The sequence below is a fragment of the Pecten maximus genome, chromosome 2 (genome assembly GCF_902652985.1).
Source record: "Pecten maximus chromosome 2, xPecMax1.1, whole genome shotgun sequence".
NCBI classification, from domain to species: Eukaryota; Metazoa; Mollusca; class Bivalvia; order Pectinida; family Pectinidae; genus Pecten; species Pecten maximus.
The window spans coordinates 53,742,011-53,767,053 of NC_047016.1; the positions used below are offsets into that span (position 1 = coordinate 53,742,011).

The 25,043-nt window shown below is 35.7% G+C and overlaps 1 protein-coding gene across 3 annotated transcripts; it reads right to left on the bottom strand.

The window, feature by feature from the left end:
- Positions 1-827: 827 nt before the first annotated feature.
- Positions 828-14,068, bottom strand: LOC117322503 (CDK5 regulatory subunit-associated protein 3-like). Of its 3 annotated transcripts, none has more exons than XM_033877460.1 (15): positions 13,976-14,068; positions 12,825-12,919; positions 12,133-12,264; positions 11,592-11,692; positions 10,907-10,955; positions 9,897-9,985; positions 9,612-9,701; positions 9,234-9,370; positions 8,348-8,513; positions 7,456-7,569; positions 6,804-6,879; positions 5,543-5,637; positions 4,856-5,064; positions 3,147-3,318; positions 828-2,038 (listed from the first exon to the last, which is right to left on the bottom strand). In XM_033877460.1, exons 2-15 carry the CDS (start codon positions 12,895-12,897, stop codon positions 1,967-1,969), a joined length of 1,575 nt encoding a protein of 524 aa, XP_033733351.1. In that variant the 5' UTR covers positions 12,898-12,919; positions 13,976-14,068; the 3' UTR covers positions 828-1,966. The 3 variants fall into 3 exon arrangements, with proteins under 3 accessions (XP_033733351.1, XP_033733350.1, XP_033733353.1); XM_033877459.1 differs by having other exon boundaries at positions 13,968-14,056; XM_033877462.1 differs by having other exon boundaries at positions 13,983-14,007.
- Positions 14,069-25,043: the final 10,975 nt, after the last annotated feature.

Sequence of the window (25,043 nt, forward strand, 5' to 3'; positions counted from 1 at the left end):
CGGATATCCTTATAATTAATACTAATTAGACTTATCTACTATTTATTTCCATCACGTCTTTCTGCTATCTTCTAGGAAAATACACTATACATATATATTTTTTCTAAATCCCTTCCCTTGCACGATTCTCGATTAACAGGATTGTCCCCATAGATATACCTTGTCAATCGCGCGGGTCTCATTGGAAATAATTCCACATCGGTGAATGACACCCTTTATTTATTTTTTTCATTTTTTTTTTTTTTTTCATTCTTTTGCCATACAATCATGCGTTGTATTTTTCACGTTCCTCTCTTTGAAGAACATTTCTCTTCCTAAACACCTCGTAACGTTGTTAAATATATTTAAACAGGTCTCTGAGTAAATGATGTTACAAGTATTTATTAAGGTTTCTCAATTTCGAGTTTGAGTTTACACGTTTGCAAATAAAAGGGCCAGCTAGGATTCCCTAATCAAATGGAGCTGATACTGGGTCAAATGTGCAGCAGATCATAGAATATTGAGATCGATTTCGAAAACAGTGTATTTCAGTTCTCTTCCCTATATTATACATAGTCAATCTTATGCCATGTCCATTGGGACTATGAATCTGCAGAATTAAAAATTCCAAACTGTTTTACTATATGTTGACTACTTTCCCATATAACGTTTATGGGGGAAGTTGGGTTCTTTTTTCAGTACATCAGTTAAGTAACCATGTGGCTTCCAGGCTTGGTTCCTTATGAATTAATTATTCATATAGCTGCAGTGTTATCTTAACACTTTTCGGTATAGACCTGACTACAATATCCGCAGCATCATTTGATATACTTGACAAACAATATCGATGGTGCAGGTCCACTGGGCCTCTTTCTTTATTAATTTAAATACATGATGCTATAAATATGTACAAATTTGCACAAATCAATCATAGCACTGCTGGTCTGAATGTATGGATACAATATGTACACATTTACGCTCGTTATGTTACACATACACCTTCATATTTCCCATATAATATTCTCAACTCATACATGTATACTTTGTCTCACACTCCATCTCGCTATCAACCCACTTCCTTACACATATACATGTATGTATATTAATTTACATACAGATCATTTTATCAAAACAAATGCACCATCTCTTCCATACCGTTATGTCTGTGTAGCATAACATGGAGATTTTATCACTATTTCACAATTTTTCATCCATAATTATATTAAAGATCTAAAAGAAAAATTAGCAACAAATTAGCCGGGAGTTTTGTGTTTATAATCATAATATTCTCTGAAATTGTTTTTTTTATAACAATATTCTCTGAAATAAAGTAATTTTGTTATATTTAACAGACAATCTGAAGTGCCCCATTATACAAAGGTGACTAGCACTTAACATTTACTTGATACAACTGACTGATGTCACTCTGTAACCCTTATGTACTTAATAAAAATCTGAAACAATATTCATTTGCATGAAACTAATATTAGACTTTAATATTAACTGTTAAATATGAAATTAGATAGTATACATATCAGTTTCTGCTAAATGACAACCAATTCTGATAACAAATATCCAGATTTGTGATCAACACTTTACTCCCTAAATATCAAAGAATAAGTCAGTACCTGCTAAGTTTGGATATAGCATGTGATTAATATGGACAGTTGCCTGTAATGTTGGAACAAACCGGTCAATAACATATACATAGTTATTCTGAAGTTGAATTTTATGGCGAGGTTCGAATTCATCTAGGGCTGCCTTACCACTCCACTGGCCAGATTTGACTTACAGTTAATAGTTTCATGATTGTCCTGGTGTCAATCTCACTAAAATTCATATCTTATAGCACAATGAAGGAGTTCCATGTGGTAGTCAACACTTCCCATAAACATAACCGGCAAACTGTTATTTTGAAGAATCATTTGAATAGAAAAAGTGTCACAATGTTCAGTGCTGGTCTGGATATCGAGTTAAGATTCCTGTTTCATATCATGTTGATCTCACCCATAATATTGACAGGCCTGTTCTTGTACTTGGATGAAATTTCTTGTTCCATCTGAAAAACATTAAGTACATTATATTGCGTACTTTAATTGGTATAAAATTTTCACTTCGTCAGTTTTTAGAATGTAATGAAAATTAACCTCAAGCTTAATGAATACAATATTCATTCACTTTGATATAGACATCAATGTGCAAAATTCTACCCTCACATAATTTTGGCTGGAAAGGACAAGACTGCATTGGACGGGATGAGACCGGATGGGACTGGATAGGACAAGACAAGACTGGATTGGACTGGATGGGACCGGATGAGACTTGATAGGACAAGACAAGACTGCATTGGACTGGATGAGACCGGATGAGACTTGATAGGACAAGACAAGACTGCATTGGACTGGATGAGACCGGATGGGACTGGATAGTACAAGACAAGACTGCATTGGACGGGATGAGACCGGATGGGACTGAATGAGGCTGGATAGGACAGGACGAGACTGAATAGGACAGTATGGCTGGATGGGACTGGACAGGACGTAACGGGATGAGACCGGAGGACATACAGATATCGGTAAAACACTATATGTCTCCATCTATGGTGGAGGCAAAAAAAGAAACGAAATTTTTCAAATATTTAACATTTGTTTCCACAAAGATATAAACCAAGAACATTTTGTAAATTCCAAAATAATATCTTAATCCTGCCATAAAATGTTATCAAAGCTCAACGTGAACATTATAGCCTGACTGTACTCAATCATCAAGCATGCATTCTTTACTAAGTATTGTGAACCTTGTTTAATTCCCATTCAATTCTAACATCACATACAGAGAGGAGAGATTTGTTACACAGACGAGTTTATATTAGTTCCATTTTGCCTCAAAATTATAAAACGAATTTTAAATTTTTCATTTTTACCATGCAAATAACAAAGGGAAAAAATAACGCTTGTGATGAGTTTGATAAATTTCTGACAGAAGGAAGCAAATGTAAGATTTCGTTTATTACAAAACATTGACGTTTTTTTTTCAACATTCATTAAAACAACATACAATGTATTACCAAAATGAAATGAAATCTCAATGGTGATATTCTCCTCTATGCTGAATATTTAACAGGTAATGATAACTATATTACTGTAGCAGAGATAGTGTTTACAAACCTGTCTTTGTATATCCTTGGTTCTCTGGACGATCACATCAAGTTTAGGCTCAAGTTGTCTCTGTTCCTCCAAAACGTCTTTCTTCTTGACAACCATCTCCTTCTCATAAAACACCATTTTGTCTGCCAGTGACAGTGTCTGCTTCAGGGAGTCTTTCAGTCGGTCAACATACCTGTATTTTAAAAGTTTTAAAAGTTGATAATGTTTCATTTCATAAGATCATTATCCCTACATTTTATGATTTATAATATGTAGGATATTTTAACAATGCACATATTGTGGAAGTTCATACAACTGGGTCAGAATCAGATTTTGCAATCTAACTTTTGATAGTTTAATTACTTCCTGGTTTACATGACTCTGCCTATAGCTAGGTTTTGTCTCATTAATACTGTCTGTGTTCTGTCTGCCTTAGTTAGTAACTCGTTTACTGCCTACCTGACTCACTCGGTCTATTACTAGACTTCCTCTCACAGATACGGTAAGGGTTAAGTTCTGTCAGCCTAAGTTAGTTACGAGTTTACCGCCTACATGACTCTGTCTATTACTAGACTTCCTCTCACAGATACAGTAAGGGTTCTGTCGGCCTTAGTTAAGTGTTTACCGCCTACATGACTCTGTCTATTACTAGACTTCCTCTCACAGATACAGTAAGGGTTCTGTCGGCCTTAGTTAAGTGTTTACCGCCTACATGACTCTGTCTATTACTAGACTTCCTCTCACAGATATGGTAAGGGTTCTGTCAGCCTTAGTTAGCTATGTGTTTACCGCCTACATGACTCGGTCTATTACTAGACTTCCTCTCACAGATACAGTAAGGGTTCTGTCGGCCTTAGTTAAGTGTTTACCGCCTACATGACTCTGTCTATTACTAGACTTCCTCTCACAGATACAGTAAGGGTTCTGACGGTCTTAGTGAAGTGTTAACTGCCTACATGACTCTGTCTATTACTATACTTCCTCTCACAGATACAGTCAGTGTTCTGTCGGCCTTAGTTAAGTGTTTACCGCCTACATGACTAGGTCTATTACTAGACTTCCTCTCACAGATATGGTAAGGGTTCTGTCAGCCTTAGTTAGTTACGTGTTTACCGCCTACATGACTCGGTCTATTACTAGACTTCCTCTCACAGATACAGTAAGGGTCCTGTCGGCCTTAGTTAGTTCGAGTCTATTACTAGACTTCCTCTCACAGAAATGGTAAGGGTTCTGTCACCCTTAGTTAGCTACGTGTTCACCGCCTACATGACTCGGTCTATTACTAGACTTCCTCTCACAGATACAGTAAGGATCCTGTCGGCCTTAGTTAGTTCGAGTCTATTACTAGACTTCCTCTCACAGAAATGGTAAGGGTCCTGTCAGCCTTAGTTAGTTATGTGTTTACCGCCTACATAGCTATGTCTATTACTAGACTTCCTCTCACAGATAAGGTAAAGGTCCTGTTGGCCTTAGTTAGTTATGTGTTTACTGCCTACATGACTTTAGAAAAAAAATCTGATTGTACAGTAGTTCGTTTTTCACTGGTTTTAATGATATAGTTAAAATAACTGAGTTTAGACTAGTTCCAGTGAAACTAAAGGTCAGTTTAGACAAGTTTTTCTGATAATGATAACAACTTGATCTATACTATACAGATTCCATTAAGTAGTTCTCTTTAGACAGGTTAGGATGATGTGGCAGTTCAGCTTCTCACAACAGGAGTTCATTACCTTGGTGAATTCCTGATCAGCAGTAAGTGGTGCATTTTGACCGAGGTCAGCTGACCAAGAATATCCTTGACCTTGGATGTCATGGATACGACCTTGCTTTTCTCCACCTGTACAGATGAAGGGGCGTTCTGGAACTGACTGGTACTGACTATATCCGAGTCTCCACTGCCCTCCATCTCACAGATCCGCTGGGTCAGGAATGCCTCCAGCTGTCAACAAGATGGCGACTACTACACAACTGCATCAGCAGTTAACAAAGACAGGCGTATAGTTAAAATCTTAATCAAGTTCAGTCATCAGAGAATGTGCCACAGTAAGATGCTGGATTTGAAAATCATGATAAAGTTTGAACATATGACTGCATATAATTAGTCTGATCAGTTATAATATACACAGTGCATGAAAATTATCAGATCTTATCAGCAATTTCAAACCAATCTGTTGATTTGCTTATACTTTTCTTATAAATCTGATGTACCCTATGTCACGTGTGTATTACAAGATGGAACATAAACAGGTGACCAGCCAGAATTTTGGAGCTTGTGATTATGGTCAGTATTAGCTAGCAGAGTACATCATATTAAGCTGTAAGGCTGCATGACGCCATCATAATCAAGGGGAGACAACTCAAATTCTCTCCAAATTAATCAATGATTGTTGATACAGAAGATGTTTGTTACAAAGTACCTCCATCAGGTCATCCATGAACTTGGTGCGAGTGACAGGGTTGTCCAGTATGGTCAGTGCATCGACTCCTTTAGCCACGCCCTCCTCTGACCCGTCTGTAGAAATATAATGAAAGTGGGAAACCTGGTCTACACATATTACAGAACTTAATCAGTATCCATATCAGAAGGAACATTTTTGACTCAGGAAATTGAAGAAAAGCATTGATAGATTAGGATCACAGTAAATCAGATCATTTTTTAAAGAAGAAATCCACGACCATTTTTCAATTTTAACTGTATGAAGGCGTTTGGATGCATTATGGCATACTGACATTTTAATCAAACACCCTCAAAATCCATCTGAAAAATAACACTGCACCATAATTGTATCTGGTAAAATATAAGTTAATTTATTTGGATGTTCAACCAAGACAGCATCACCTAGTCTACAAAATATTACTGACGTTGAGCTTACCTTTATTTGGGTGTTCAACCAAAACGGTATCATTCCAGTCTACATAATATTACTGACGGTGAGCTTACCTTTATTTGGGTGGTCAACCAGGGCAGTATCACCTAGTCTACATAATATTACTGACGGTGAGCTTACCTTTATTTGGGTGTTCAACCAAAACGGTATCATTCCAGTCTACATAATATTACTGACGGTGAGCTTACCTTTATTTGTATGGTCAACCAGGGCAGTATCACTCCATCTATATACCATTACTGATGTGGACCGGAGCTTACCTTTATTTGTATGGTCAACCAGGACGGTATCACTCCAGTATATACCATTACTGACGGTGAGCCTCCCTTTATTTGGGTGTTCCACCAGGACGGTATCACTCCAGTCTATACCATTACTGACGGTGAGCCTCCCTTTATTTGGGTGTTCCACCAGGACGGTCTCACTCCAGTCTATACCATTACTGACGGTGAGCCTCCCTTTATTTGGGTGTTCCACCAGGACGGTCTCACTCCAGTCTATACCATTACTGATGGTGAGCCTACCTTTATTTGGGTGTTCCACCAGAACGGTATCACTCCAGCCTACATAATATTACTGATGGTGAGCTTACCTTTATTTGGGTGTTCCACCAGAACTGTATCACTCCAGTCTATACCATTACCGATGGGGAGCTTACCTTTATTTGGGTGTTCCACCAGAACGGTATCACTCCAGTATATACCATTACTGATGGGGAGCTTACCTTTATTTGGGTGTTCCACCAGAACAGTATCACTCCAGTATATACCACTACTGATGGGGAGCTTACCTTTATTTGGGTGTTCCACCAGAACTGTATCACTCCAGTCTATACCATTACTGTCACTGTCTTGCTCCACAGGCGTCTGGGATGGAGTAGAGAAAATACAAAATATCAATATTGGAAAACATAAAAGTGAACAGACATTTAATTCTTATTATTCAATTAAGAATGCAATCTTTAATCTTCGAATAAAATAGATAATGAGCAGATTTCCTAGACCTGCTAGCAATTGATACTTAAAGCAAATCTAAGTACTCTTTTTGCAAAATTTCTCTTGCACTTAAGTAGAGTCTACTACATCTACATGTACAATGTACCAGTAAATGATTTGGTCTAACAGTATAATAGGATCTGCTTTCATTGTCTTCATTAGCTGGAAAGTATTAAATTTTCCTCTGTATGTATCTTTATACAATATGATATAGAAAAAAATACTAGTTATACAGTCTCTAACTTATTAAACATCAAAACAACCGACAAGCAACCAGAAAACAGAATCTAATCCACACTTCACAACCCATTTATTTTGTAGTGTTCAGAACCACGGAAACACAATCTTAGTGAAGTGAAGATCTTTGGTAGAGATTTAGAAAATCTTTAGTCCTTCAACAAACGAATGGAATGGAAATTAAATGTCAAATTCTATATTTAACTGCACCTGGTCTCCAGCCTCTGTTCCACCTTGTTCGATGGTAATTTCAGAAATGTCAAAGTTGACATCATCACCAAAATCAATGTCTGCTTCAATGTCAGCCCCGATGTCCCAGTCAATCTGGTAAAACAGAAAACGACTTACTGAATTAAAATCATTAAAAAAATCTCCAAATTGATCTAAACAAATTAATTTTCTGATACTTACTTTTTCATTTTGAACTGTTTAAGTTAAGAAATATAACTAAAACAAATGTTTCAGGGCTCCATAAGGGGACTGTATAAATTTAAGATACCTACATGTGGAGATATATATATATATATATATCTAGCCTTGACAGGAAGCAGTGAAAATAGTTTCCAGTAGATTGAAGAAACAATATTTGGGAATAAGACTGCTGACTGATAAATAGAGGTTACACAACGAGTGATTGTTGGATAAGGAATTTATTTCACACTCGTAAGTTATTTTCAAAAGTTGCAAAAGACACAAGCTTTAGCGAGTGTCTTTTGCAACTTTAAAAAAATAACTTACGAGTGTGAAATAAATTCCATATCCAACAATCACGAGTCGTGTGACCTGTTTCTAACACAATAATATCGGCTTGAATCAAAGGGAAACGTGGCCAAGTATAATTTCGTGTATGGAAATAAAGTGTGCCAGTGGCGTTCGGGACCCGGTGATGTGATTCGATTATTGATGACTTCAATAACAATTGCAGCTTGGGTCAAAGTTTGAATTCTTGACCAATCAAAAGACCGGAAGGTCATATACCACTAGTGGTATATAACATATATTTATCCAACAGTCGGCACATTTATACAATGGCTTGAGAGTGGAAAAACACAGCGTATTGTGGTAAATACAGAATCTCACCCAGAGTAAGAGGAAAACTTACATTTTCAGCACTGTCTAGTTGATCTTGTTCATCATCAAGGTTAATCAAAATGGATGCCTCAACTATCTTCTCAGGCTTGGTGCCGGTTTTCCATTCGTACGTTGTTGTGTCTCCAAACTCTTGTACGTGTTTTAACATTGGCAAACATGTCTCTTGGTGCTTTTGGCTTCAAATATAAAGTGAGTTATCAGAGGACGGTTAACAAAAAATATTTTTTTGTGGTGAGACATTCATGTTGGTGGGTAAATATCACTGTATATACTGTGTACAATATACTCCTATATGTTCTTAGTAATTACACATATTCTTAGTAATTATACCTATCTGCCAAATGACATCTCCTATATATTCTAAGTAATTATACCTATCTGTCAAATGACATCTATATATTCTTAGAAATTATACCTATCTGTCAAATGACATCTATATATTCTTAGAAATTATTCTTATCTGTCAAATGATATCTATATATTTTTAGTAATTATACATATCTGTCAAATGGCATCTATATATTCTTAGAAATTATTCTTATCTGTCAAATGACATTTAAATATTCTAAGAAATTATTCCTATCCCCAGGTTTTGACAGAGGAGCTGCTGTATTTCAATAACTAAATTCCTAGTAGACAACCAATCATAGCAATGCATGAAATCATGTGATATGTTTATTATACATTGTGTATATATAACTACATACATATTTCTGTCTTCATGTTTTAACAGGTTCAATTGCATCAAAACCAATAACAGTTCTATTTTTAATACAAAGAGGAAATTCTATTTACTATATTTTATACATATCGATAATCAAAATAATTGATTCACCTGTTACTAACAAAGTTTATATATTTACATATGACTAGCAAAATAATTTCAATTTGTTTACCTGTCCATAACAAAGTTAACAAAATCTCCGTAAAACTGAACGGCCTCCTGTATATCCTTAGCTGAATCTGCAATCTTATTGAAAGTCACCGGGAGGTCTTTAACAAGGGCAGACAACTCTGACTTGATCTTACTTCCCTAAAATAAAAAAAAATGTCACTAGTATAATTAGTAAATTCATCACCAGTAGATGATAATGGTAGATAAATGGAAAACATCACACATATATTGATGAGGTTATTACAAACAGAAGTTTTCTATTACTTAACTGACCACTACTGATGCAGTTCTGTATGTGAAATTTGTTTTCCTTCAAATGTTTGACTAAATATATTTTATAATATCTTTAATAAGTTGATATTTATTTTACAGTTTTTACCTCAATGCCCAGTTCCTTACACCTGGAATTGTATTTCTTACGTAACTCAGCAGCCTTGGCAACATAATCAGCCTCTTTCTTGTCACACTCCTATAACAAAAAAAAAGAACAAAAAAACTTGTAACAAAAACATTCATCGATTTGAACTTGTGCTAGGTTCGGTACCATGTCAATGGTTGAAGTTTCACTGTACACAATCATAACATATTTCCATACTCAGACTTGACAATAAAAAGAAAATGGAGCTCATTTAGTTAATGTAAGAAGAAATGAATTTTATCCCACCTTCTGAGCTTGTTGACATTTTGCAATCTGTTTCTTCAAGGCAGGAACTTCATAGTTTACATTACGTCCGATCATTTGAGCTGTTTCTCCTTGAAAAACAGAAATATTTTATATGTTTTATGTTGAATATTTTCTCTAAGAGACTTTAATTAATCAGTGAAAAGCATTTTCTTTTACATTTTCTGTCAACTTCATCAACACAAATTATTCCTAATTGGCATAAATGTTTTAAAGGTGACAAACATGGAAACTTGAAACCAGATTTTCTTTGTCTATTTACATTCACAGAATAATTTTGAAACATGAAATGCATATACGTTTACTTCAAGCATGCATGATAATATTAAAAATAAAAGAAAACTTGCAACATGTAAATTCTATCCCGTGAAATCTCGCATGAATTATAGCCCCTGAACCAAAAGACCTGTGACATCATTTGAGACCAAGCCATCACAGGAAGTGCAGTCAACTAAATTTAAGTGCCAAGTGCTATCACCATGAATTCACCTCAGTTAGCATTTTCGATGATATCCCAGACTCTTTTTTTAACTAATTTAATATCCATGACAACAGGTTTACCTTACTGTTAAGAGTAAAAGTTGACCCCTGAGGTCAAGTTCAATTTCATGGATGTAGCGGTTATCTTTACAATTAGATGCTGCCTGGGCTATCCCAGCTAGTGCAGCCAGTGTAATAAATTTCATAGCTGTCAGGACACCTACAATGTAGCTTTGTGACCACAGTCAATGTCAGATAACGATAGTTAATTAATTTTGGATTCAGAACAGCGTAACTTTACTTCATGCCTATTTTCATTTTGTAATCGTTAGGGATTCCTTTGTGTTATAAATGGTATATTGAGTAAACTTTGTATTTCAAGTCAGTTCCATTGTAAGCCTCTGAGCTAGGCACACGTCTATGCTTACCTTCAAGTCTAATACAAAATAGTACCAGAAGATTGGAGTTTATTATTTGTGTAATGTATCCGGGACAGTGAGGGTAACACTTACCTAAATACACTCCATCTTTTTCATAAAGCCTGATGATTTCTACCCAATCCTGAAACAAATATAAGTCAATTATATATATATATATATAAAAAATAATGATATGTAAAATGGGCATTGATTTCAAATATGAAATGCCACATTGTCTGTTGTTTTTTTTTATTTCTAGGAACAGTATTACTTTCTTTTACCAAGAGTTTAAGGACTTCATGGCACAGTTGTTAAAAAGGTGATTAGGCTAATCACAGTTTAATAACAATTTTAAAATCCTGATTAAATAATTTCTGGTAAAACAGGATGCTAATTTTGATTCATTTAATTCTGCCAGAACAACTGTTTGTTTTAATGTCAGATGAGAAAATGTTTTGTTTTATATGAAAATCAATGCATGACTGTTTGAGAGCAAGGTGTTGGATATTTGATGATTTTATAGATTGTACTTGAACTGTGGCACATAAAACTCAATCATTTCTTACTGTACTAGTTTTGGGGTTAGCTGATTAATTTTCTGGATAATGTTTGGTTTGGTGAAAGTATCAAACTTTAAAAATGTCTAAATAAGATTTATAATATATACAGTATGTGAATCATTAATACCACTTATATCTGGTGTTTATATGAAATCATTGAGTGGGATATGGCCTTTTATAAATCATCTACATTTTGATATGAATAATCATACTGATACCTTCATTTTTTGTGATGAATACTGCCCGAACATATTTTTCTTTCCTGATTCACTGTCCTTTAGAATTTCCACAATTTTCAGACAGTGAAAGTAGTTAACATCTGTAATGAAGACACATTTGTATTAGAACAAATCTGTTATAAAGATGTACTGTTATCATAAAGTACTGTTCTACAGATGTGTGTATTTCACTTAGGTTTACTACATGTATATCATAATCTAGGACCTAGTACCTATATTGGTTTATACCGTCGTTATTACTTACTAGACCCTATCTATAATCTAGGACACTTTATATATATAATTACACAACAACATTTTAGTCACATGTCCTTTTCTTTAGATATACATGCTTTAATTCTTGGCCCAGCCCTTTACACATGATGTAATCTTGCATAAAAACTTCAGTTTCCTAAAATTGAGCTTGCCTTTTCAAAGCCTACACATGTACAGAGCATGAGAGCAAAACCGGTACTAATTATAACCCTCATCTCCTTTTTAAATTTTTACATCTATAATGAATTTATGAATAATATATTACATGTTCCCTCCAGGAGTTGCGTGATTTCCTCCATGGCTGGCATGTCCTGTATTGCTTGGTTGATCTTCTTCCTTATGACCGTCATGGCTGTGTGCCATTCTTTGTCGCAGTGACGGCGATTAATCAGCCAATCTACAAACATTAACTCATCTTACAAATCTAAATACAAATCTATAGAAACCATGTCTTCATATAATCTTAAAAGAGTTGGATGGTCCAAGCCACCACATCCAATGCATGCAAGGTCTTCAACTCTTGTTCTTAGATTTATGAACTTTTGAATGTGGTATAGCTCTAGAGTCTCCTGTGTACTTGGGGAGGAAAACTTTGATAACTCTCAGTTTATCTTTAGGTATATGTATTTGACACCCCAGAATTAGTTTTGACTCTTGGAATTGCAAAGGTGTCTACATGACATAGTTTTTGACGACCATTCAGATTTGTGATTTAATTTTTAAATTAGCTTAATATATATCAGAGACCAACAGAAAGCTTTTGGAGAAGGCCTAGGATGTGATAAAACTGGCATGGGTTGATCACTACTTTATAGGTTTGGTGAAGGTCTAGGGAGGAGTGTGATTAAACTGGTCTAGACTAATCACCAGTTTACAGGTTTTAGTTTCCGTCTAAATATTACATTTTCTCTATTTATCCTGGTAAAAAATTAACTAACCCTTGCAATTTTTACTTACCCAATAATTTGTTGAAATGTATGTCAATTGGAATGTTCTCTGCTGCAGATGTTTGATTTTGCGAGGTTGCCATTTTTGTATCTAACTGTTGATATCTAAAACGATACAGATGTTATCTCAAATTATTCGTGAGTAAATATAAACACTGCCCGTTCAGATATGTTTAATGCTTTGAATTATTTGAATATACAAATTAATCTTAATTGGTTAGTTTTTGGTAACGAAGACTTGGCTTTGGATGTAAATGATTATGTGTTCGAAAATGTGCAGGTTTTTATCAAATCCAGCAAGAAATTTAAAACATGCAAGTCTGTCTTTATATCACTATTTACATAATTATGTAAAATTGACTTATTTAAACATTGACTCTGTAAATGTCGATGTCATCAATTGTGTAAAATGTTTTGTTTGTTTTTGTTTTTTGTTTAACGTCCTATTAACAGCCAGGGTCATTTAAGGACGTGCCAGGTTTTAAAGGTGGAGGAAAGCCGGAGTACCCGGAAAAAAAACCACCGGCCTACGGTCAGTACCTGGCAACTGCCCCACGTAGGTTTCGAACTCGCAACCCAGAGGTGGAGGGCTAGTGATAAAGTGTTGTGACACCTTAACCACTCGGCCACCGCGGCCCCAAATGTTTTGTTGATAGGAGATGGCTTCATAAGTTGGCATAACTTGTGCCAAATCCTTTTTGCCTATTTTGGACAATAAATATGTTTAAAGCAAAAAAAGACACTTAATGGTTATCGGTACCATAGGATACCTAATAAAATTATATAGGTCATTTTACAATAATTTTCAACTCATCAAAACATTAGGCTATTTCTGGTAATGTATCATTTGTGTATATATATAAATATCGTAGCCTTCAATATATTATCAGTATTTTAGTTACATGCACAGAGAAACAGTAATCAGCACAACATATATACCGTTCAGATATATTAGCCGAGACCTAGTTAAGGTCATATGTGACATCAGATGTGAGTATACAATAAAAAAAAGTGTAGCTGTCATGTTTAGGGCCATGACCGCTACTGTTGTTTCCAGTATGGGCTGTTATGTGTTTCATTAACACAGCTATATCTTATTAATATATATAACATTCATAAAAATTAAAATGCTTAACAAATAAAAATGACGTACCCACTTACACTTTACCTCTATTTCACCACCAGCTGTTCAGTTTTCAACGTGTTGTTTACTAAAAATATCTACCTTCCGATTGAAGAGCTCTTACTTTCGGCGCGTTCGAATAAAACTTCACAATGCATTCGAATATAAATGTTTACAGCTACCGGTAAATCCGCGGAAATTCTCGCGAATCCATGCTGGCACTGGTTGGCCGTTCAGTTTATTTAATTGATAGGCTAATTGTCGTGTAGTTATGCACATTCACTGTTAACATTTCTATAGGTACAATGTAGTTGTTTTTACTGTTTCACCTTATATATTTCCAAAGTTTGGCCTGGATTCAATATTCTATTCAGTTTTAGTACCGTAGAGTACAACGACAAAAAATACATTCTGGTAAACAGTGTATGTAAGATCACAGCATGAATCAAAATAAATAATTGTCCTCTATAACATAATGGGTTTATGAAAAATTACCACAATGATAATTTTGACACGATAAAAATAAGAAATTGTTCGTATCAAGGGCGTAGCTGCCATCTGAGACTTGTATACGTCTCTGCTGCCATGTAAATATAAACCCGGTCATGCACATCATTTGCCTACACTGTACGTACACATCTCGATCTGTACGTTTGTATGTGTATTAAAGTCGAGACATTTTAACCTTCGACTTTTGTTCTTAATAGTTAAACATTTTGAGTCGTCAGATTATGAAGCTATAGGTACATATGTGTATGATATACATCGACTCATCCTGATAAATATTCTATCATAATGATAATTGTGTTTCTGTGAAAAGTTCTCTGTATGAAATTATGAATTAACCTTCATCAAAAGAAGTTACATTCATTCAGTTTTCTTCGTGAATTAAAAGTACACTAGTACATGGTTTTTATACCAATATCGATGAATTGATGGACCAAGATCTCGAATATAACGACACGATCGTCTTGATTTAGTTATAAATTTAACTTTAAAAAATTGAATTGGTCGATAGCCCATGCTGCTGAAAGAGTAGGCGATGGTATCTCTGGAATGACGTACAGTACCAATAACCGAATTTCCATCTCGTGTCCGCTTCAGTTTGTCACGGTATCAAGTGTAAATACAAGTAAAATGTTTTCCTTGTCTGACATAATACTTTCTTTTTGTTTGTAACCTTTCTTACAAACGTGGATGAACCTGTGACCGACTATATAGGGTGGTACTATTAATTGTAGCTACTCTCAACATATATATATATATGCTACAGTGCCGATAATCTATACACTGCAAGTCACAAACCATACATAAAACTGCACACACTGATTAAAATCTGTCTAATTAACACCAACAAATGACAAAAATGATAATAGTGTCCTACTAATGATCATGTTAAGACCCAAAGTTATATTCCACCACAGGTGCCTGACTCGTTTTATAAAATAATAACATGTAGAGTACATATAAATATGTACTCTACATGTTATTATTTTATAAAACGAGACAGGCACCTGTGATTCCACCCATAGTGACCTGTGATGTTGATATTTGATTGGCAGACGAGTCGATGACCATTATGAAAATAGATAGAGTGTATACATGTACATGTATAGGCGACAGTTTAGAATGATGCCGGAGACTTGTTCCACTGACGAGCCAGTCGTGAGGGGTAAGTGGTAAAGTCGACGAGTACAGGTATAAGTGTATACGAGATTTGTTTTTCCTGTGTGATAAAAGCAGTTATTTTTTGTCAGTGTGTTGTTAATGTGAGCATTTGTACTCAATGTACCGAAACATACATACATGTACATGTACCTTAGCGCAAGTGGGTCGCCTAATTTGCGTGTCCCACGAAAAAGTCGACGCGACAGGTTGGTAGAGGCGCGCGCGGAGCACGAAAGAATTTCTACGGGATGTGATTAATCATTTTCCCACTTTAGATTTATAAGATAAAATTAGAAGTTCAAACTGTTTGAGGGTTGTAATAGCATGAAGTTTTAATATAGGGTATTATATAGCAATATACAACAGCATATCCATTTGTTAAATCGATCATAATTACTATTTGTCGGCACTTTAGATTGACGATAAGTTCCGAAAAAAAAACTGGATGTCAAGTAGGTTCCGAAGGCAAATTATTCGTTTTCTTTGTGTGAAGAAAAATAAATACCCGAATGGATAAACAAAATTAAGACACCAATAAAATCACTTCAATTACGGGATCCTCCTCATTTCGCCGACATTGTTTTGAGAGCGTGTGTCATTTTTTACTATCAAACCTTGAGCCGAATCCTAGATTTTTCAGCTATATGATTTAGATATGAATATTGATTCATTTTACACGTGCACATTTGTGTATACAACCAATAATATACTAATGATATTATTTTCAGACATTTGCACCGATAAGTACACCATACTCAGTTAAATAATTTTAAAGTAAAATACATTTAAACTAAATTGAATTGAAACAATTAACGATTTATGTTTTTACTTTAAGGTATTTTGTGTTTTTCCCCGGAGGTTTGTGCGGGTTACATGTGAAAATATCGACAGAATGACCAATTGTCTTCGTTGTCTGTTTCTCCTGACCTCGTCAACAATGATAAATAACATTGATGCATTAATTCATTCAACAAAAAAATATCACAGTAAATGTTATATAAATATTATCGGGTTTGTAGGTGGTTTGGTTTTCTGTCGTAAGATTCTGGTGTAATATGTATCAGTTCACACATTGTTTCACATCATGTATAAAGGGAGATATATTTAAAATAATTATTGAGCGCGTGAGAAATTATTTTATAAAAGACTCATTCAGTGCAGAGACCTATATATAAAAATAAAATATATAGGTCCCTTTTCAATGAGAAAAAAAATGTACTAAGGTTGACCTCGGAGAGCCTATAGTGTTAGCGGTCCTTCAAAAAATAAATAGCGTCGAACTTATAATGAAACCACTTATCATTTCTGCGATATTTACTTCCTTTAATAAATTGGTATTATTCTATTTTACGATATAGGCGTGATACGTTAAGCCCTTATAGGCCGTTTCAATAAAATATGTTCCCCCGTGTCAGGAGACTTTAAAAAACTCACACAATAGTTTCGACTGAGGCATTGTACATATAAACCCCAGGGGTTAATCTCAGAATCGCCAGCAAGATTTTTTTAATCAAATTGTTTTCATAACCCGGATGTACATATGTATATTTCGATAACTATTATCATGAGCAATAAATCGAGGTCATGTCAGGTGTTCAATATAAAAACCTCGTATCTTTCAATCATCAGTGACTTGCTTTGACGATTAAATGCTCGGAAATTTACACCGTAACTATAAACATCAACATTTGTATAGTGTAACTATAAACGAGAGTGGGTTTAGAGCTGTCCAATCAGATTATTTCACACTTTAATTGCAAGCTTCCATTTTCACTTAATTTGTCTCGAATGTGTTAGATTAACGTATGTTTATAAAACCATATATAACAGGTAAACTTCGCGACAAAACATTGACCATAATGATACTAAAAACTGTAACTCGTAATTAACATAACTCCATTATCCACAGGTATATCGTAATGGCTCTCAGTTTTAGACAACATATAATCAGTCGGTGGACTTGCTTGGTGTTATGTGCCCTTGGATTTCTGTGTTACTGTGTGGCATTCGTTATTCCGTATTGGACTTATATCCGGACGGACGGTCACATACTCCAGTATGGAATATTCACAGTCTGTATCATTACAGCACGAAGCCAGGCGTGTGGAACAGTCTCACCGGAGTCAGTCAACGGTAAGACATGATATTTTATCCAGAAACTCGTAATCCGAACAGGATTTTTTTTTTTTTTTTTTTTTGATAATCCGGAAATCTTTTATGCCAGTTACTTTATTTCATTTTTGTATATATCTGGAAATACGTGCTACAGTTTTATCTTTACCAATTTGTCCTTTTTATCCTCATCTAGTGTATACTTTATGTACGTGGTGAATGTATTGGTTTATCTTTATAAGTAAGGAGAGAAAATAAAAAAGAAATAAGAAGATCGTAGATAACACAGCTGTTTGACAATACATGATATAAATTAGTTTGGTAAACCGTATAACGATATATTCTTCAGTCGGACGAACTGTTATAATTCACATGAATGGTAATTAATACTTTCAGAGAAACTGTTCTTGCTGTGTAAACCTTTCTTTTTTGTTTCGTGTATTTGTTTCTCGTGATTTTATTCAGACGGTGATAAATATACCATTTTTATGAATATTTCAGCAATGTTTCATAATTATGGAACATATCGTCCTCATATATCTGTACTCTCGTTCTTAGTTCTTCGTTCATACACAAAATATCAACTCGATCACAATTTTCTATTTTCGTGTTCTTGACTTGAATCAAATGAGATCATGAAAATGAATTTCTCATGAAATAATAAAAACAGTGCACGCTCTCAATAACTAGCATACTCGCGTAAACCGATAACATGATTTATATATTAATTAATAAGTAATGAGATTATTGGGGTTTTTTTTCTTTCTTTTTTGTTACTTGTTGAAACATTCGGAGTGAGGTTTCTATAAAAAAAACTAGTGTGTGTCAATATAAAAAAACGGTATCTAGGACGGAAATGTCTATTGCCATTAGAGTATTCATTGACAGGTCATTTACTTAGTTTAAATCCCAATTTAATTCTGGATTTATTTCACATTTGACAAATGTATGTTAACGACACACCTGAGTGACATGTAATATGTATGATTACGACACACCTGAGTGACATGTAATATGTATGATTACGACACACCTGAGTGACATGTAATATGTATGATTACGACACACCTGAGTGACATGTAATATGTATGATTACGACACACCTGAGTGACATGTAATATGTATGATTACGACACACCTGAGTGACATGTAAGATGTATTATTACGACAACATACATACTACAGGTCACTCAGGTGTGTCGTAAACATACATACTACAGGTCACTCAGGTGCGTCGTAAACATACATACTACAGGTCACTCAGGTGTGTCGTAAACATACATACTACAGGTCACTCAGGTGCGTCGTAAACATACATACTACAGGTCACTCAGGTGTGTCGTAAACATACATACTAGATGTCACTCATGTGTGTCGTAAACATACATACTACAGGTCACTCAGGTGTGTCGTAAACATACATACTAGATGTCACTCATGTGTGTCGTAAACATACATACTAGATGTCACTCAGGTGTGTCGTAAACATACATACTAGATGTCACTCATGTGCGTCGTAAACATACATACTAGATGTCACTCATGTGTGTCGTAAACATACATGTACATACTTCATGTTTTACAGGTCTGTTCGTGGCCTCTCAGGTTTTTGCCACACTGGCTCTACTCTCCTATTTTGTGTCTATCGCCAGTTGTAGCCTGACCTTTTGTGGGCCCTACCCATGGAGTCGTTACTTCCTATTCGTGTGTGGAGGATCGGCTTTGGTCACATGTAAGTCCATGGCTTTATGGCGTTTTTACACGTCTCTCATCTGTAATAACCACCATTGTGTAGATATAAAATAGTATGGTTTCTTTCACTGCAACCGCAATCTAATTACATAGTAGACAATAACAAGTCCTATACCAGAAAGAAAATCCAACTACGCCATTAAGTAATGTCGGGTAGAAACCTACCTTTCCCTTCATCAGACTTGACGAAGGAAATTCTAAAGCGAGTGGTTTGTTTGGGGTTGTTTTTTGTTTTTGTTTTTTGTTTTTGTTTAACGTCCTATTAACTGTCAGGGTCATTTAAGGACGTGCCAGGTTTTGGAGGTGGAGGAAAGCAGGAGTACCCAGAGAAAAACCACCGGCCTATGGTCAGTACCTGCCAACTGCACCACGTAGGTTTCGAACTCGCAACCCAGAGGTGGAGGGCTAGTGTTAAAGTGTTGGGACACCTCAACCACTCGGCCACCGCGGCCCCTCATTAAAGCGAGTGCCACAGACACTGTACGACGTTTATCATATACCCAAGAAACACACAAACCCATAGATACGTGTAGCAATGACAAGTGTGTTGGTGACCACACGAAGTTTAAGTTAGTGCTACTTTAAAAGAGACAGCGCAAGTTGAAAAACTTCCAATTCGGAAATTTTAAGTAGATATATACGTGTCTGTAATCTGAAATTGTTTCTGAAATATCCTCAAAACATTACAGAATGCTTTAACTTGCACTGTCGCCTTTAAGTTTAAAGCCACCTGTAAGAGTCATTGGAATCTTAACTGAATCTGATGGGGTTTTAGTATATTTGTGCCCAGTGTTATGATGGTTATGAATATTATAGATGATGACGATGATTTTTTTTTAACTTGGTTCTTGAAGTCTTTATCATATTCGACTCCGGTGACTTTGAAAACAGTTCAAGGTCAATTATTAAAATGGAGAAACTTTAAAGCATTGCATAGCAGGTACTTTCTAACCAAACATCAGCAAAATTTCAATACTTTTTTTTTTTATTTTGTAGCCCTATTTGGTGGAATCATGACGGCGCTATACATCATGTATCATTTGGGGATGACGTCATCGCGACAATATGGATTTTACATAGCTACCGGAAGTCTTTCCCTGACATTGATCATCGGAGTTTTTGCGTTACTTGTCGGTAAAGCTACAACACGTCCGAAGGCAAAAATGTCGAATGAAAACTATCTAAGTCCGATGTTTGTCAAAAAATCGCGGAGATCGAAATCACATCCATCAACTTCAGCCGCTCCTTCTACATCTTCAGCCAGCGTGAAAGTTACCTCCCCTTTCAGGGTTTCCATCACGGAGCCAGTGACGTCACCACACGACAGGAGGATGACGGTTTCCACAATACACGGTTCATTGGAGTCGTATCCAGCCGAGGAGGCTGTTTCTACATCTCAAATCGGGATACCGATTTTCAAACAAACCTCACGAAACAAAAGAAATGTGAACGGACGTGCTCGCGGATTAACAGATTTTTAGTGCAGCAATCATAAAGCATTCATGATGACCGCGAACGTAAGAAGTCACGTGACAAGTTTATACTGACACCTGTTGGTGTAAATCTTCTGACACTGATATTGATATTGGTATCTTATGATTTCAGGGCCAGATGGTATTGGCAGTCCTTTGAGCTCGCATGTCGATCGCTAAGAGTAGATGTCTGGACAGTATATTCTGCTATTAGACATTAATATACGTCGATTCGATTTCAGATGTCATTTTAACACTTTATCAGCTATCGCCAAACGCTAAATGTTTGTTTGTGTTTAACATCTTTGCTACAGCGATTTGTAAGGTCAAATGACTACAGACCCGTGTCGGAGATCCGGACACCTATGGCAAGCCGTTTTAACATTTAATCCCATTTCCTCTTAAGGGGATGTTTTTTCACTTAAGTGAAAAAGGAATTTCACTTAAGTGAAAAAAAAACATAATGCAAATAATTTATTCACCTTAAGGTGAAAAGAATTTCACTTAAGTGAAATAAAACATAATGCAAATAAATGTTAATATCCCTTAAGACAAAAAGAATTTCACTTAAGTGAAAAAAAATTATGTGCACACATAATGCAAAATACTTGTCCCTTAAGTGAAATTCTTTTCATCTTAAGGTAAATAAAACTGACCATATGTCCATAAAGTCACTCTGTCCTCCTATCCTACCCATGGTATAATGGAATGAACCCCTTGGACCTGTCAACTAAGAAACAGCGTGAGTAAACTTTAACTTTGATACGTTCTTATCACTTATCATAAGGGAAATAAATAAAACATATATTTAATGGAATTAAAACATAAGTGAGGCGACACCACCAGAGAACAGAAGGACCGAGGAGAGAGGAAGGGAAGAACGTGATCAAGTTCCATGTGAAATGAACAGAAACTGATCGTTTTGTTGGGCAGTAAGGAAGTCTGAAGAATTTTATACCCGATGTAAATGTCACCAGTTTGAAATATATCATTTCCTGTTATATATACCGAGTGGGTTGACTCATGGGGTTATAACACATTGCTACGGGAGACCTTGGCTACTATCAACAATAAATCTATACAGTAGTCCTTCTATAAATCTGTTAATGGATTATCATTTGTGTAACTATATATCATAAGGATTTTTATTGTACTGATACACGTGTTTAGTGCACCGATACACGTGTTTAGTGCACCGATACACGTGTTTAGTGTACTGATACACGTGTTTAGTATATTGATACACGTGTTCAATGTACTGATACACGTGTTTAGTATATTGATACACGTGTTCAATGTACTGATACACGTGTTCATTGTACTGATACACGTGTTAAGTGTATTGAAACACGTGTTTAGTGTATTGATACACGTGTTTAGTATAGTGATACACGTGTTTAGTGTACTGATACACGTGTTTAGTGTACTGATACACGTGTTTAGTGTACTGATACAAGTGTTTAGTGTATTAATACACGTGTTTAGTGTACGGATACACCTGTTTAGTGTACTGATACACGTGTTAAGTGTACTGATACACGTGTTTAGTGTACTGATACACGTGTTTAGTGTACTGATACACGTGTTCAATGTACTGATACACGTGTTCAATGTACTGATACATGTGTTTAGTGTACTGATACACGTGTTTAGTGCACCGATACACGTGTTTAGTGCACCGATACACGTGTTTAGTGTACTGATACACGTGTTTAGTGTATTGATACACGTGTTCAATGTACTGATACACGTGTTCATTGTACTGATACACGTGTTAAGTGTACTGATACACGTGTTTAGTGTACTGATACACGTGTTCAATGTACTGATACACGTGTTTAGTGTACTGATACATGTGTTTAGTGTACTGATACACGTGTTTAGTGCACCGATACACGTGTTTAGTGCACCGATACACGTGTTTAGTATACTGATACACGTGTTTAGTGTATTGATACACGTGTTCAATGTACTGATACACGTGTTCATTGTACTGATACACGTGTTAAGTGTATTGAAACACGTGTGTAGTGTACTGATACACGTGTTTAGTGTATTGATACACGTGTTCAATGTACTGATACACGTGTTCATTGTACTGATACACGTGTTAAGTGTATTGAAACACGTGTTTAGTGTACTGATACACGTGTTTACTGTACTGATACGCGTGTTTAGTGTACCGATACACGTGTTTAGTGTACTGATACACGTGTTTAGTGTACCGATACACGTGTTTAGTGTACTGATACACGTGTTAAGTGTACAGATACATGTGTTTAGTGTACTGATTCACGTGTTTAATGTACTGATACACGTGTTTAGTGTACTGATACGTGTTTAGTGTACTGATACACGTGTTTAGTGTACTGATACACGTGTTTAGTGTACTGATACGCGTGTTTAGTGTACCGATACACGTGTTTAGTGAACTGATACACGTGTTTAGTGTACTGATACACGTGTTTAGTGTACCGATACACGTGTTTAGTGTACTGATACACGTGTTAAGTGTACAGATACATGTGTTTAGTGTACTGATTCACGTGTTTAATGTACTGATACACGTGTTTAGTGTACTGATACGTGTTTAGTGTACTGATACACGTGTTTAGTGTACTGATACGCGTGTTTAGTGTACTGATACACGTGTTCAATATACTGATACATGTGTTTAGTTTACTTATACACGTGTTAAGTGTATTGAAACACGTGTTTAGTATACTTATACACGTGTTTAGTGTATTGATACACGGGTTTAGTGTACTGATACGTGTTTAGTGTACTGATACGTATTTAGTGTACCGATACACGTGTTTAGTGTACCGATACACGTGTTTAGTGTACTGATACACGTGTTAAGTGTACAGATACACGTGTTTAGTGTACTGATACACCTGTTTAGTGTACTGATTCACGTGTTTAATGTACTGATACACGTGTTTAGTGTACTGATACACGTGTTTAGTGTACTGATACACGTGTTTACTGTACTGATACGCGTGTTTAGTGTACTGATACACGTGTTTAGTGTACTGATACACGTGTTTAGTGTACTGATACACGTGTTTACTGTACTGATACGCGTGTTTAGTGTACCGATACACGTGTTTAGTGTACTGATACACGTGTTTAGTGTACTGATACACGTGTTTAGTGTACCGATACACGTGTTTAGTGTACTGATACACGTGTTAAGTGTACAGATACATGTGTTTAGTGTACTGATTCACGTGTTTAATGTACTGATACACGTGTTTAGTGTACTGATACGTGTTTAGTGTACTGATACACGTGTTTAGTGTACTGATACACGTGTTTAGTGTACTGATACGCGTGTTTAGTGTACTGATACGCGTGTATAGTATACTGATACGCGTGTATAGTATACTATTACACTTGTTTATTGTATTGATACACTTGTTTAGTGTACTGATACACGTGTTTAGTGTACTGATACACGTGTTTAGTGTACTGATACGCATGTATATTATACTGATACACTTGTTTAGTGTACTGATACACGTGTTTAGTGTTTTACCTACCCTCCCAGCCCTAAACTTTGTTTACACCTTTGGCCTTTAGAATCACCGATCACCCTACAAGGTCGAAACAGTTATGCTTTGTATTTTAGGTATTTAATCTTTTAGTGTTTGTCTTTGGAACAATCATTTCGAAAGCTGATTTGGTGGGTGGAGTGGAAATATATCAATGGCAACAGTTGTCTGGCCTATTGGCACAAACATAACAGCACAGACTTTTCTTAGACATACCTACCGTCCGCGATGTAATCGCACCACCCACCTCAGATCCTCACTCTAGTACGATACTGACCGATCTGTCGTGTGTATGACTGGTAGGAGTTTATAGATTAGCCGTAAATGGAAGGATACAACTATTTAGGTGTTGGGTTATCAATCAGTAAACTTATACACAAATAAACATTGACCTCTCATCATGCCCTTTAAAAATTCAACCTCATTATCAATGGTGCCTACAAACAGAAACATGCAAACTACAGAGATCATATGTAAAACATGGAAAGAAGACTTGGAGAATGAACATATCTATCTAAAGTGAAGATGTTTTTCTCCGAAACAGA